Source organism: Charadrius vociferus, unplaced genomic scaffold (genome assembly GCF_000708025.1).
Source record: "Charadrius vociferus isolate BGI_N301 unplaced genomic scaffold, ASM70802v2 scaffold217, whole genome shotgun sequence".
Classification (NCBI taxonomy): Eukaryota; Metazoa; Chordata; class Aves; order Charadriiformes; family Charadriidae; genus Charadrius; species Charadrius vociferus.
In genome coordinates this window covers 3,790,546-3,805,267 of record NW_009649190.1, presented here as the reverse complement: position 1 = coordinate 3,805,267, position 14,722 = coordinate 3,790,546, and the positions used below count along the sequence as shown (strand labels likewise).

The window sequence follows — 14,722 nt, the reverse complement described above, 5'->3', positions numbered from 1 at the left end:
CCCCACCCCCCGACCCTCCCCGGGCTTGTGAAGCCTTTGCCCGGTTAAACTGGAATTGAAACAGGACGACGCCAGCCCCTCGTGGTCCTAAAATAAAGGGTACTTGTCCGTCTCTCTTTGCCGCAAGCTGCTCTGAACAGCGACCTGAGGGTTCGGAGCTGCCGCCCTGCCGGGGCTCGCTTCCAGAGAGAGTTGCCCCTGGCTCCTGGAGGCCTCCTGCTACAACCAACCCCTCGTCCATCCAAACCCATTTAAAACAGACCCCCCAAAACTCCCGCTTTTGCGTTTGCTTTCCCATGCTTCTGCCTTTAATGCTCCTGTTTTCTAGCTCCTGGTTTGTAAAAGCTCGAAACTTTTCTGTGCGTGAAATAAGAGGGAAGGAACAGCCGTGTTGTCACGATTCCAGGAGCCAGGCTGATAACCACCAGATAGCATCAGGCCCGCAGCAAAAACGCGAAGCCCGATAACGCAAGCCGTGCAGCGTACACACACGCCAGCCAAGCACGGCCCCTGCCCCGCAGGGCTTACACACCTCACCACTCGCAAACAGTCTCCCCCATCCCAACGGGATGAGCGTGGAAGCTGCAGGCAAGCATCGGCACCGATGGCAGCAGCCTAAAACCTTAAAAAAATGGTGTGGGAGGAAACTCTATTCCTAAAAATATCGGTCGCTGGTGAGCGCCTGGGAGGGAGCTGTGCCTCCGAGTCACCCGCTGCTTCGCGTTTTGGCTCTCGCGCCTTTCGGGGGCTTTGCTTCTGTCTGGTGCCGAGCTCTGCCACCGCGCCAGGCTAACAGACTCCTGTGTCTGCACAGGGCTCGCCTGCTGACTCTGCCCTCCCGGGAAAGATGGGAAAGGGCTACAAGGTGGTGGTTTGTGGAATGGCCTCGGTGGGAAAGACTGCGATTTTGGAGCAGCTTCTCTATGGAAAGCATACTGTTGGTGAGATATTTTTACTTTTGGGGGGTGGTGGTGGGTGGTGTAATTGTTTTCTTTTCCAGAACCTTGTTCTGTGTGGGCCCCCAAAAAGCAGTAACCAAAGACTGCCAACTGCACTGAGGAAAGGAGGAAATTAATGTGGTTGTGTTATATCTCTAGGCAGTTCCCAAAATCCGTAGTCCCTCGCTTACCGATTTTCAAAAGAGGCTTCAAAAGAGAACCCTTTCCGTGATGTTCCCAGTTATAAAATACATGAATGTTTAAAAAGAAACAAACACAGAAAAGAGGTGATGTGCTTGCTGCCTATTTACATAATACCTCATTCCCTGCAAGATGCTGTAAATGCTTGAAAAATAAATAGATATCACATGATGAGTGGAGACACTGTTTAGACTTTTGTTCCGTCTTCTTAAAGCTTTATTTTGCTTGGTTTTGGCTAATATTTGATCAAGGTGCTCAAAAGAAAAACAGGTCTGCTTTAGGTCACATTGTGCTGAACTCTGAGGGCCGACCTTCTCGGCTCTCAAAGAAATCCTCCTGTGGAAAATGGACTTGAGAGGGGAACATGGGGTATCTGAGACTTGCTGTGCACAAAAGAAAGGGAACGAAGGCAAAGCTGGCTTGTTTCCCTCTGTTTCCCCATGACTCGGCTTGGAGAGGAAGGGCAGCGATCTGGAGGCTGATGAATTATTCCTGCCTCACCCAGAAACACGGGGTGGCACCAGGGGTGAATCTCAGGGCTTTGACAGAATGTGTGTAGTCCGTTTGCGTCTTTTCCTTGGGCCGGTAAATTGAGTGTTGGGGTAAGTTGTTGGATAAACACCAGGATTTCTAGAACGGTGCTTTGCAGGCACTGTGCCTTTAAAATGTGTGGATGGGAGGAATTTGCTGGCAAAGCGTGATACAGAACTGCGTGCTAATACCCTTGTTTAAAAGGAGGATTTCCTCTAATGTTGCAGCAACATCTGTTTCCAGCGTCCTACCGAGCCCTATGCACGTAGCCCCGTGTAGCTTTCAGCGTGAGGGTTGCAAAACCTGCAGGCTGAAGGTGGTTTGTTTTTTTTTCCCTTTGCCACTGACCTGCCTCTCCTCTGCGCTTGGTGATCGTCAGAGACGCCCGGGCAGCATGAGCGAGGCCACGTTGCTTAAATCGTATTGCCTTGCATTATTTCCTGCCCGGAGCTCCTATTAGCGACCCAGGCAGGAAGGATATTCGGGTGTTGCTGCTTGGAGGAGCTATTTATGGAACCAGCCGTGTACATGATTATACAACGTCATGGATACGGGCTGACATAACCAGAGGGAGGCCTCGTGCCCGGGGTTTAGCTGCAGGTGTCCCTCGGTGGCTCCTGAATACTCCACTCTGGCTCAGCCACTGCGCAATGCAGACTTTCCCCCTCCACTCTCAAAAAGATCAGTTTTCCTTTCCCGCAGCTCTACTCTTATTTTTTGGCGTTAACATTAAGGGAGGGAGCAGCTGATAGTGGAGGAGGAGGTGCAAGGGGAGAAGGAAGATGGTAGCCTCCTGTTTTTTAGGATTCTGGTCAAATCTTACTGCCAAGACATGTGGAGAAAGAGGACAAGTATCAGAGTCACAATCAGAGTAAGGAGAGGGCTTGTACAGAGTCACTACAACCCCTAGGGACAAGTGGCCATGGCCCAGCACTTCTGGTATCACCCACGTGTGCCATGACATTTTGGGGGACAGACTGATACGTTGGTGTTTCTGGCAGTCGCATTGAGTGGCCACCATCCTCCCTGCCTCTTCCTCAGCCCAAGGGCTGTTCTGGCAGACGGTACCTCAAAGTGTGGTGAAAACAGTTCCCAGAAGATCTTTAGCTAATGCGCGGATCTGTGTTGATTTAATTCTCCAACCGTGGAGGCAGGACACACCTGTGAGGGTCTCACTGGGCAAGGACAGAGTTTGAGGACCGGTGAGTCCTTGGTTGCTCCTCAGCTGAGTGGCTTTAAACTGCACAGACCTGCTGCTGGTGCTCCCACTGCAGGGGTGGCCCCTCCACGCTTAAAACATGATTACTGAATCTCAATCCCTGTTTCCTAAAGCTTGCGAGCTCCAGAAAGCTGACATGTACATCTTGGCTGCTGGCCTTTTTGGCAGGAGGCGAAAAGGACCAGTGTGTTTGCTGAAAGCCTGTCTGTTCAGAGCCAACCAGCAAGGCAGCTCACCGGGTATGGCAACACGGACACAAGCTGTTTCAAAACCTGTGCTTCCTGACTGACGTCAGGAGCAGCTCTGCGGCTGATCCGGGGGCCAGGGAGCCATGGGGAGGACTGCCGAGCCAAAAGCACGGAGTCTCTCCATTCCTGACGGCATCCACATCCTCCTCCCAGTGACAAGAGGCGTGCTCGAATTTGGTTGTAGGCTCAGAACACAAGGTCTGGTGCCATCTTCCAGTGGGTCCCAGCCACTGACATGGGGGTCTCCTGGCGGTAAATCAGCCATGAGTCTATGTCAGTGCTCACATGCCTCCTGTTGACTTTCCTGTAAAAAGGAGCGTGGCACAGCTGCTATCAGGGAAGTGATTAGTGTCCTTGGAGGTTTCACGCTGCTATATAAAGCCCTTGGCTTTGAGCCCATGCCCCTGGCTGAGTGCTTGGTGATGGTGCTGTGAACCCAGTTGCACTGCGTTTCTTTTCCTAGAAAATTTGTGCACCTTCAGCTCTCCCTGGCTTGTCATGGATGAAGCCCCTAAGTGCTGCCATTGCTTTCCTGGTTGGCAGCTAGCACTCTCGCAAAGGCACTGAGATTGCTTGAGGTCAAAGAGGAAACAGTACTTGGGAGGGAGGAATACTCCCCCCCAAAAAAGGAATATTTGTATCCCTGGAGCGTATGAGCAACAGTGTGTGTTACTGGGCTTTGTGTTAGGCTTTCAATGTCCAAGTGGAGAGCAGTGACGAGTGGTGTTCCTCAAGGGTCAGTACTGGGACCTGTACTATTCAACATCTTTGTTGCGGACATGGACAGTGGGGTCGAGTGCACCCTCAGCAAATTTGCCAATGCTACCAAGCTGTTTGGCGAGGTAGACACGCTGGAGGGGAGGGATGCCATCCAGAGGGACCTGGACAGGCTGGAGAGGTGGGCCCAAGCAAACCTCATGAAGTTCAACAAGGCCAAGTGCAAGGTCCTACATCTGGGTTGGGGCAATCCCAAGCACAAACACAGGCTCGGCGGGGAATGGCTGGAAAGAAGCCCTGAGGAGAAGCACCTAGGAGTGCTGGTTGACCAGAAGCTCAGCATGAGCCAGCAATGTGTAATCGCAGCCCAGAAGGCCAACCGTATCCTGGGCTGCATCAAAAGAACTCTGGCCAGCAGGTCAAGGGAGGTGATTCTGCCTCTCTACTCCACTCTTGTGAGACCCCACCTGGAGTACTGCGTCCAGCTGTGGAGTCTCCAACATAAGAAAGACACGGATCTGCTGGAGCGTGTCCAGAGGAGAGCCACGAGGATGATTGGAGGGCTGGAGCACCTCTCTGATGAGGAGAGGCTGAAAGAGTTGGGGCTGTTCAGCCTGGAGAAGAGAAGGTTCCGGGGAGATCTAATTGCGGCCTTCCAGTACCTAAAGGGGGCCTACAGGAGAGCTGGGGAAGGACTTTTTACTAGGGCATGTAGCGATAGGACGAGGGAGAATGGCTTTAAACTGGAAGAGGGCAGGTTTAGATTAAACATTAGGAAGAAGTTTTTCACTTTAAGGGTGGTAAGGCACTGGAACAGGTTGCCCAGAGAGGTTGTTGAGGCCCCATCCCTGGAGGTGTTCAAGGCCAGGCTGGACGTGGCCTTAGGCAACCTGGTCTAGTGGGAGGTGTCCCTGCCCATGGCAGGGGGGGTGGAACTCCATGATCTTCAAGGGCCTTTCCAACCTAAACCATTCTATGATTCTGTGATTTAAAACTGCAAGAGGGGCTGTTTGCCTTGGGCCCCAGAATGAGGAAGGAGGGGGCAAAAAGATGAGAGGTGCTGTCAGAGCTGCGTAAAGCAACATACCTATTGCATGGCAGCCTCTCTGGCTGAACTGATATGAGGAATCAGACAAAACTCGAAAGGAGATGTTTGAAATGAGTGCAGATTTAGCTTTGAGTCATGTAGGAGCTATATTGCCATAGGTCAGGCCAAATAGCCGTTAAGGCTTGCACATATGTATACAGTTGCCTGGTACCTGGGATGATCTCTCTTTTTGTGGCCTCAGTGTTGCATTTGTCCAAATCCTCCACCTTCTCTTGCGCTCCTGAAGAAAGAGAGGCCAGTGTTTTCTCCTCGGTCGTGAAGTGGGTCCCTGACTGGCAGTAGAAGATCATCCCACTAAATACCTGTGGTACCTGGCACTGCTTGGCCTGAGCTCTTTTGAGAGTGCTAACAGCAGAGTTGGTGTCTCAACTTTGGCACATGACATGTCTGTAAAGAGGATAGGTATTTTTCCTTAAACAGCGTCCATGTTCCGGGATGGTATAGAAAGGAGTCTTCCTTCTGCCTTTAAAATATCTCTGGCCCTTCAACCTGTGGTAAAGCTTATCAGCTGAACAGGAGGAGATGAGAACTCTTCCTGTAGAAAACACGATTTTCCTTATCTCTGCCTCCTGGCTGTGTAAATAGCTGGTATGGTCAGGTTATTCATAAGCAGCTACTGCAAATCATCTGACTAGCTGGGAATGAGAACATCATATATTACTGTGGTAGAACCCATAACAAGAGAATTTGCCTCGCTTGGTCTCAGCTGGAGGGATTTGGGGTTTTGGCTTTCACAGCTCCAAAGGTGTGAAGGCTAATTAACCAAATTATGCATTCTTACATCTTTGTTTCCTAAATCAAAACTACCTCCTCATAGAGCTGCAGTCAGCTTTGCAGGTTAGACATAGATGAAAAAGGAGCTGAATGTATGCAACTGAGGGTCACAACCGCGGCTACTGGTTGTGGGATCAGTACTTAACTAGCAGCTAAATCTAAATAGACTAGCTCTTGTTGGGGCCTGTCCAGCTCTTCTCTGAGTCAGGGATCCTGTGATATGCTGTCATTTGAGATCTAAGTAAGCAAAGTCTGTTATCCCGCAGTTTACAAACACAAGGAATAGCAGGCTTTAGGAGCTCGTTGCTAAACTCCTGCTGGAATGGGGGAAGGAGAGATTACATAGGAGATCTTCAAAAGTACTCAATAAGACATAAAATTTGCACTGCATTCACATGCAGGAGTCACTTGGGAACTTCCGAAATTCCGTCCACCTTGAAATTTTGCTTTATTTTGCTATTTGCAATATCTGTGCCTTGTCTAGCCTGAGTGCACAGTATTCATTAGAATATTGAGCCTTTTCTTTTCCTCCTCGGGAAACCACCAGGGGTTTAAACACCACCCAATTTATAACTGAGGTTTCCCCTTGCAGTTCCGCTGTGGCAGCAGTTGGTAACGTAGACGAAGACCTTTCTGCCTCTCCCAAGACTTGCACTAGCTAAGTAGGTGCTACAGAATGGCATCAATCTCCTGTCTATTCCTCCTTTCCCTCCCTAGCTTTTTTTCATCGTTAGTTTCCAAAGAAACCACAAGATTGTTTACTGTCTTGTTAGCTCCCCTTTCCCCCCATAGCTTCTGAACCTGAAAGCTGGTTCCATCTGCCCGTTCATCTGTGTCATGGCAGTAGATGTCTCAGAATATGTTCCTGTAGATTTAGAAGAACTGGTTGCAGGAAAGAGAGAAAAGGCCCACGATAACGCTCGCCTCCAAAGAAAAACTTACTCCAGCCAGCAGCAGTCTGCGGGGCGGTATCGCCCCAGCACAAGCTGCCCGTGGCCACCCAGGTAGGGAAGGTGGGAGGATGCCTGGGGATACCTGTGAAGGAGAGCCAGGGTCCTTGTGACAGGGAGGATGGAATGGTGCCAGACACTCTCCTGGGACACCGGGCTTTCCTCACTAGTTTTGCCACTCGTACAACAACTTACCTGACACGCGTTTGAATGGACACTGGGGAAGTGGTTGCGCGGCACGGTACTAACAAGAAATGTAAATATTGTTGTCAGCAAGATGTGGCTACCACACAGTCTGGGCTCTAGAAGCGGGGCCTCGGGTAAGGTGACACTGGTATGTCTAAAAATTATCTGTGTTTCCTTAGGAATCTACCTGCATATACTCCCTCCCCCAATGTACATAGGTGAAATTTCACCTCTGGAATCCGATACCGATGCATAAATTCCAGCTTCCTACAAAGTGTCCCCCCAACCCCCCCTTCACATCAAAATTTGTTGCTCTATTCTGCTGACTTAAGTCCCAGGTCTTAATTTTTCCTCTTCGTTTTCAAGGAGGAAGTTAAAAGACATAATTTTCACTGATACTTTTAATTCTATTAGGAAGAGACTGTCACAGGAGAATGTGGATATATTAAAGACCGTTGAATTACAGTGCAGCATTCAGATAGTAAAAACCTGTACAACATTATTCATTGCTTTCTAAAAAGAAAGCTTAGGTACTTATGGTTCATTCCTTCTTGCCAACATAGTATTTACTGATGCTAGATATTTCCTTGACCTGTCTGTACAATGCAGTGAGGCAGAGCATGAAAAAATACAGTGCTATATCCAGAAAGGGCTCTGTTACCTACTTCAGTCTTTAAAAACGCCCTTGTAACACATTCTCCAACTATATGGAATGTGTTCGCCCTTCTTCTTTTTATTAACCTTTGTTTTGTCCTTCTGCTCTTAGTTTTGCTCCTGCATGCTAGCACGGCTGTATTTGGAGGCGAGATAAATTAATTCCTTGCAAACCTAGTAAGAGTTTGATCTGTGAAGGCTGAGCAGAGAGGGGCAAAAAGAACAGCTTGTGCCACTTTCCTGCACAGGAATGCTGCAGACATCATGGGAAACCATCAGCGTGGGTGGAATGCTTCAGCTTGTTTGTTAATGTGAAGTATTTTGAATAGTGTCACTGTATATAGCAAAATCCTTATTTTCACAGGCCAGATAATTGCTCGTGTTTTCTTAAACAATGCACGAATATGGTCCCTTTTTTTGGCAGACAAAGAGAATAACGCGGGACTCATCACTGTAGCCCTGCAAACAATTCATGTATATAAGACAGCAGCAGAGGCAAAAACGTGGGTTGCAGAGGGTTTATATGAATACTTAAAACCAACTCTGAAAGTGGCCCAGCTACACCATACATAGTTTTTTGGGACCGCTAACCTTATGCACCCGCAACCAGGGGGAACACAAAGCTAAGGTGATCTATGTGTCTTTGGGTTTGGCTTGGAAAAAAAATATCATTTTAATTAGTTTAAACTAAACTGCCTTGAATTACCTTACATTTACCATGGGGAGAGGAAGGAAGGAGAGCCAGTATGCAGATAGTTACCATGGAGCAGGTGATATATATATGTATACATGAAAGCTTGTTACCTTGTGCATGCTCTTACCTTGCAGTAAATGAGCTTGCTCCTATTAGCAAATCTGAGTCATTTTAAATCCCTAAGGGATGGAAAAAGCTCTCTGTGTATTTGAGTACACATAGCATGCAACTTTGCTTGCATGCAAACATCCCTTTCCCTTTCTGGCTTGATTTCACTTGTTGGTTAGTTGTACCACCAATACACATTCATTTCCAGAATTATTCCTTTGGCTCCTGCTTCTGCCGTGTGATCCAGCTCAGTATGAAGCAGAGAGGTAGGCTCAAGGTGTTAGTACTTGATTATCTGGTGTTCCTTGGCTGTTCTTCCAAAAGGGTATGTTTGGGCAGGCCCGTTTGCAGCATGTTTGGCACAGAACTGGTACACTGGGTGGTTGGAGTTTGGGAAACTGGGGGGAAGAGCCATATATCTTATCCTATGCATATTGTATAGATTAATTTTACAGGCACAATCATGTGCTCATATATTAGATGGCTGCATTTACGCAGTGTCGCTGTTGTAAATAGCTGGTGTGGTGATGTGTGAATGCAGCCCTTCATGGGGATGTTGGGCAAGGTCGAACCCAGGTCAAGTCACTCTGGGAAACATGCTCTGAAAGCTATTGTGGGGTAAAATTCTGCTGTACCGCAAATAATTCTCACAGTGGTGCTGTACTTACACCAGCTGAACTTCCCTGCTTGTTTTCAAACAGGCTTAGAAGAGGGTGCCACAATGGAAGATGTGTATTTGGCGTCGGTGGAGACAGACCGAGGCGTGAAGGAACAGTTACGGCTTTATGACACCAGGGGTCTGCAGGAGGGCGTAGAATTGCCAAAACACTATTTCTCTGTTGCTGATGGCTTCGTTCTGGTGTATGCCGTGACCAGCCTCGAGGCTTTTCAAAGAGTCGAACTGCTCAAAAAGGAGATCGACATCTTCAGAGACAAAAAGGAGGTAAATGTGCAGTGCCTTAACTGCTTGGCTTATCGCTCTATTGGTGGTCGGAAGTTAAGGTTGCGCAGCGTAGATTTTGTTTCTGTAAAACTCGCATACAAAGAAAAACAAATGTACCCACAGCCTTGGGCAATCCGGCAAAAGGAAGCTTTCTCATGCCGGGGAAGGCTAATTCACATGCCACGTAGGTCATGCAAAAGAATGTGGGGTTTTTTTCCTCTTTACTTCCTCTGCTACAGCTAAAATTCAGTTAGCTGAATGCACCAGCCTGGACACTTATGACTAATAAAACATATGGTCTACAGCAGTGCAGTTCGTATGTTTTTTTAGATATTGTACACGGGAAGTCAAGTGCATAGAATAATATAACGAAGGGCATTATCTTTGTTTGTTTTGTATTCATGTACTTGATGGCTCACAAACTAGTGTAATTGACAATGGGTCTCCCAGACATTAGTCAATTGGCAAAGCAGCTTTAATGTATTTTAACAACCATATTGAATCAATTCAATTGTGTGAAATGACTGCTCTATTTTCCCTTAGAAAGCAGCTAGTGTTTTCAGCTGACAATGTTCCAGCTTAGCTAAACAAATATAACTTGCATGTGGCATTAGCATTGTGTTTTTTCCTACATTATCTTTATATTCTCGAGTAGTTTTCTCTGTTAAATGTCTTTAGCCTACAGCTTTCCAAACGTCTGGTTTATGCTGTTAAAAAAAAAAAAAAGCGCGTGAAGAATTAATTGGCTAATGGTAGGGAGAGACTTTCCAAAAATGTAACTCGTTTAGTACTGACACCACATAGGGTGGTGGAGGAAGGCAGGCTTGAAATTTGACAGCAACTGAACGTGCAGTCACAGGAGAGGTATGTTAGCTGGTAGGGCTGGTGGGAGCTGCAGCATGTCATGTATATCGGGGATACGGGACTCAATCACAACTCCCCTGCAGGGCAAGGAAAGGTGGACAAGCAGGAAATTTTTCCCAGGCGCTGCGTTTTGCGAGGGCCCCGATTTGTTGCTTTGCAGCGTGTTGTAATGCGGAGAGGGAGTCACAGCCCCAAACAGGATCTGCATCCCTCTCTTCTGTGTTACCTGCCAGAACTCTTCTTTCTTGTTGCGTGCAGGTATTAAAACAGCCCATTAACTTATCCTCTGGGAAAGCTTAAAGTTGTGAACTTGACTGGGCATAACAGTCGAAAGAGCAGTGCCCACAATAACCTGGATAAATTAGTTTTATTCCTGTGGTTTCTAGTCCATAAAAAATAGGCTTTGAAGCGTAGAAGGTGAGATCAGGAGTCTTACCTTAAGATAGCATCAGCGGACTAAAAGTTTGGGCTCTGCTAGAATGCATCCTTAACCGAATTAGGGATGTATCTTCACACATGGTGCCTCTGAGCTGGCAGAACTTCACCTTGCTGAGTGGTACAGTCCCCTGTTGTGTGGTAGATGACAGAAAGCACTGAGGGCTGGTTCTTTGCCTCTGCTGGCTGTGGGGGCTCTCCAGCACGCACCTTAAAGCCTGGCCAAATTTTATACTAAATAGAGGTTGTGTTCTCTCATACTGACAGAGCTTAACCATAGGTAAAGTTCAGTTGGAGCATGTGGTAAATGCATATGAAGATTATAGCTTCTTTCAAAGCCTTCGCAGAGGGAAAAAAACATTCTTCCAAACACCCTGGGCTGCTATAGAAAAGAAAGGAAGCCTCAGACCTCACAGGAACAGGACAAAGATCTCTAACTGGAAAGATACAGAAAACATTCTGGAATTAGCCTGATGAACAGGAAAGAGCAAGCAGGTGTGGCCACCACAAAAAGCCCAAATCATCAGCAAAAGATGACTTTATCACTTGATCTTTGTCAAACCACTAGCGTAGAGATGAGACGAGAGTTTGAGTAAGGACCTTAAGCTATAAATATAGGCATAGTTTCCCCTAAGAGCTGATGCTGGTAAAACATTTTTTAGAAAATTAACTTAAAATAAGCAGGAGCAGTAATGTTTTTGGCCGGTGCTTCCTTCAGCACCTCCTAGAACTGAAGTACCGGGCAGGCCACTGAGCTCAGCCACACTGTCCTGTCTCGGTGATACAGAAGTCACTTCATTATTCCTTACGACTAAGGGTCTGACTTGATACGACCGTGCAGCTCCTGTTAGCTAACCAGCTGCTCTTGAACCTGCTTCCGAGAGGATGGTGCTGGTGCTTATCTGACCCTTTCAGCAACAGAAGACTGTCTGCTGAGGTCCCTCTGGTGGCCCACCATGCCTGGGGGAGCGGGCAGCCCCTGGGCTGGCAGAGGGGCTTGGGCAGCCCGGCAGCCACCCTTGTGGCAGGGTTGGCTTTGGTTATATTGCGGGCTGGGGCTTGGGGGAAAAAACAAGCTGGGCAAAATCCCCAGCTGTGGGGTGCAGGCTTTCTCTGCTGCCATGCGTTTTTTTCACCTCTCAAGCACCCGCTGCTCGGACCTACTCGGATGTCGTGCTCTCACCGTTTGCTTAGGGCAGCTCAATTGCAAAGTCAACAGAGAACAGGGTTGTTTAACTTTGGCTCTCTTGGGTATTGTTTCCCTTTAAGCAATCAGGGAGAGAAGGGGAAGTCCTGCATATCCTATAAAACCAGCTCCCAGCCCACAAGCAGATGAGGTTAATTCAAATCCCAGACCCCGATCTTCCAAACTACCCGCAGCTGACCTTGTGCCAGTCCTAAGTAAAAGAACAGGTCTGAACTGTGTCGCTCCTTGTCTGCTGTTCGGAAGCACTGTGAGCGGTGGATGCTTTTTGTATAAAGCTCACCCTTTCATTTTGTTTGTAGGTAACAGTTATTGTCTTGGGAAACAAGACTGACCTCCTGGATCAAAGGCAAGTGGAAACAGAAGCGGCACAGCAGTGGGCGAGGGCCGAGAAAGTGAGACTGTGGGAAGTCACTGTGACAGATCGGAAAACCCTGCTTGAGCCCTTCACCTTCTTAGCCAGCAAACTCTCCCAGTCCCAGAACAAATCAACATTTCCCTTGCCTGGAAGGAAGAGCAAAGGGAATAACTGCGATAACTAAGTTACCTTAGTATTGTCTGCTGCTGCCAGGTCACAGCCTAAGTCCTTTCCGTGCCATTTGCTTCTCACAGTTTCACTTAAAGCAATAATCTCATTCAGCAATAAAATCAGCGAGCTTACGGCTAAGAGGTATCCTTCCTTCTCACGGACTTCAGTTGGAAAAGTCACTGATGGGAAAAGCCTTAAAAAGCACTTCATAAGAGGGGTTACCTTGTGATGAGGGTCATGGAGGAGAGAGGGACAGGTGGATGCCTCCAGCAGGGGCTTTGACTGTCCCTGGATGCAACCATGTTGAGAGCCAAATCAACAGTCATTAAGCAATCCCCCTACAGATCTGTAGCCTCTTGTCACAAATAGTAGCAGCTGCAATAAAGCATTCAGTTTGGAGAGAGGATCTGTTTGAAATGGCAGCAGTCCTTTTACCTTGACCTGAAACAGGGCCACAGGGCTTGTTGATGCTGCAGGAGGCAGAGGTCAGTGTGTTGTTGCAGGACAAGTGTTTGGGGCAGGAGAGACAACCACCAGCAGATTTAGCTGCTGAAGTTCTGCTACTGTCTAGAAGAGAAAAAAAAAAAAAAAAAAGAAAAAAAAGAAAAAAACCCAAATCTTGTGGGAGATACCAGAACAGATCTACCCTGACACGAAGGTTGTCAGCAAAGCCTGGCAAATAGTGCTTTCAGCTCAGGAATTTATTTGTGTGAACCAGAAAAGCTCTCAGAGCACTCATTAATTTAACTGCAACCTGAAGGACAGCATAGCTGTAACGTGGTTTTGTTCCAGTGTGTCCAGTACAAATCAGTCACATTCGCACAGGTGATCATTTTACTGAGAAATTATACGGAACAATTTTGTAGGCAGGAGGTAGTGCCGGGCTGTGCTTAGCGCATTGTGTAATACTCCCACCCAGCCGGGCTGCGCTAATCCACCCTTGGTGCAAAGCTACAGGCCAGCGAGCAACTGGTACAAAGCGCTGGACTACTTTTGGGAGAGGGGGCTATGGAGCATAGGAGGCTGCCTTTCAGGAACATCCCTGCAGCAAACACCCAGAAATACCTGTACAAATGGCCTTGGGCTTAGTAGGCCACACATCGTCCAGCAGCAGGAGCACAACTGTATGCGCTGTATTTGACTGGAGAAGAGAAGGCTCCGGGGAGATCTTATAGCAGCCTTCCAGTATCTGAAGGGGGCCTACAGGAAAGCAGGAGAGGGACTTTTTGCAAGGGCATGTAGTGGTAGGACGAGGCGTAATGGCTTCAAACTAGAAAAGGGTAGATTTAGGTTAGATATCTGGGAGAAATTTTTCACTCTGAGGGTGGTAAGGCACTGGACCAGGTTGCCCAGAGAAGTTGTGGATGCCCCATCCCTGGAGGTGTTCAAGGCCAGGCTGGATGGGGCTTTGAGTGACCTGGTCTAGTGGGAGGTGTCCCTGCCCATGGCAGGGGAGTTGGAACTCGATGATCTTTAAGGTCCTTTCCAACCTCCACCCAGCCGGGCTGCGCTAATCCACCCTTGGTGCAAAGCTACAGGCCAGCGAGCAACTGGTACAAAGCGCTGGACTACTTTTGGGAGAGGGGGCTATGGAGCATAGGAGGCTGCCTTTCAGGAACATCCCTGCAGCAAACACCCAGAAATACCTGTACAAATGGCCTTGGGCTTAGTAGGCCACACATCGTCCAGCAGCAGGAGCACAACTGTATGCGCTGTATTTGACTGGAGAAGAGAAGGCTCCGGGGAGATCTTATAGCAGCCTTCCAGTATCTGAAGGGGGCCTACAGGAAAGCAGGAGAGGGACTTTTTGCAAGGGCATGTAGTGGTAGGACGAGGCGTAATGGCTTCAAACTAGAAAAGGGTAGATTTAGGTTAGATATCTGGGAGAAATTTTTCACTCTGAGGGTGGTAAGGCACTGGACCAGGTTGCCCAGAGAAGTTGTGGATGCCCCATCCCTGGAGGTGTTCAAGGCCAGGCTGGATGGGGCTTTGAGTGACCTGGTCTAGTGGGAGGTGTCCCTGCCCATGGCAGGGGAGTTGGAACTCGATGATCTTTAAGGTCCTTTCCAACCTAAACCATTCTGTGATTCTGTGACTCTCTACGCTGGTAAACATGTGCTGCAGGAACCTGCTGTCCTGGATCAGCCTGTCAGTAAACTAAACAAAATTGGATGTAGAGGGACAGAACGAGCAACTGTTCTCAGACAAAGTGGCCAGCTTTTGGCTTCTAACAGCCTCTTATACTAATTGATACTAGCTCTTCTTTGTATTTGAAGATAAGAGTGGGGAGAGGGAGTTAACCCAGTTCCCTCATTTTCCACTAAATGTTGTTTTGAACAAATATTGAGAATTTCACTGTGAGTCAGCAAAACCATGAGCAGTATTTGCACTGTCATATCATAACTGCTAAATAGTAAGT

At 48.0% G+C, this 14,722-nt stretch overlaps 1 protein-coding gene across 2 annotated transcripts; it reads left to right on the top strand.

The window, feature by feature from the left end:
• Positions 1–802: 802 nt before the first annotated feature.
• On the top strand, positions 803–12,441 carry NKIRAS1 (NFKB inhibitor interacting Ras-like 1). 2 transcript variants are annotated; one of them, XM_009888934.1, is made up of 3 exons: positions 803–941; positions 9,030–9,271; positions 12,077–12,441. In XM_009888934.1, exons 1-3 carry the CDS (start codon positions 848–850, stop codon positions 12,314–12,316), a joined length of 576 nt encoding a protein of 191 aa, XP_009887236.1. In that variant the 5' UTR covers positions 803–847; the 3' UTR covers positions 12,317–12,441. The 2 variants fall into 2 exon arrangements, with proteins under 2 accessions (XP_009887236.1, XP_009887237.1); XM_009888935.1 differs by lacking the exon at positions 803–941 and adding an exon at positions 8,516–8,653 and having other exon boundaries at positions 12,077–12,437.
• The last annotated feature ends 2,281 nt before the right edge of the window (positions 12,442–14,722 follow it).

What these genes read in the sequence shown, in the direction of transcription:
- NKIRAS1 (XM_009888934.1), top strand. Translation starts at nt 848, where the DNA reads ATGGGAAAGGGCTACAAGGTGGTGGTTTGTGGAATGGCCTCGGTGGGA. An exon ending in CTATGGAAAGCATACTGTTG is followed by an intron (nt 942 to 9,029) that starts GTGAGATATTTT and finishes GTTTTCAAACAG; the next exon opens with GCTTAGAAGAGGGTGCCACA. An exon ending in TCTTCAGAGACAAAAAGGAG is followed by an intron (nt 9,272 to 12,076) that starts GTAAATGTGCAG and finishes TTTTGTTTGTAG; the next exon opens with GTAACAGTTATTGTCTTGGG.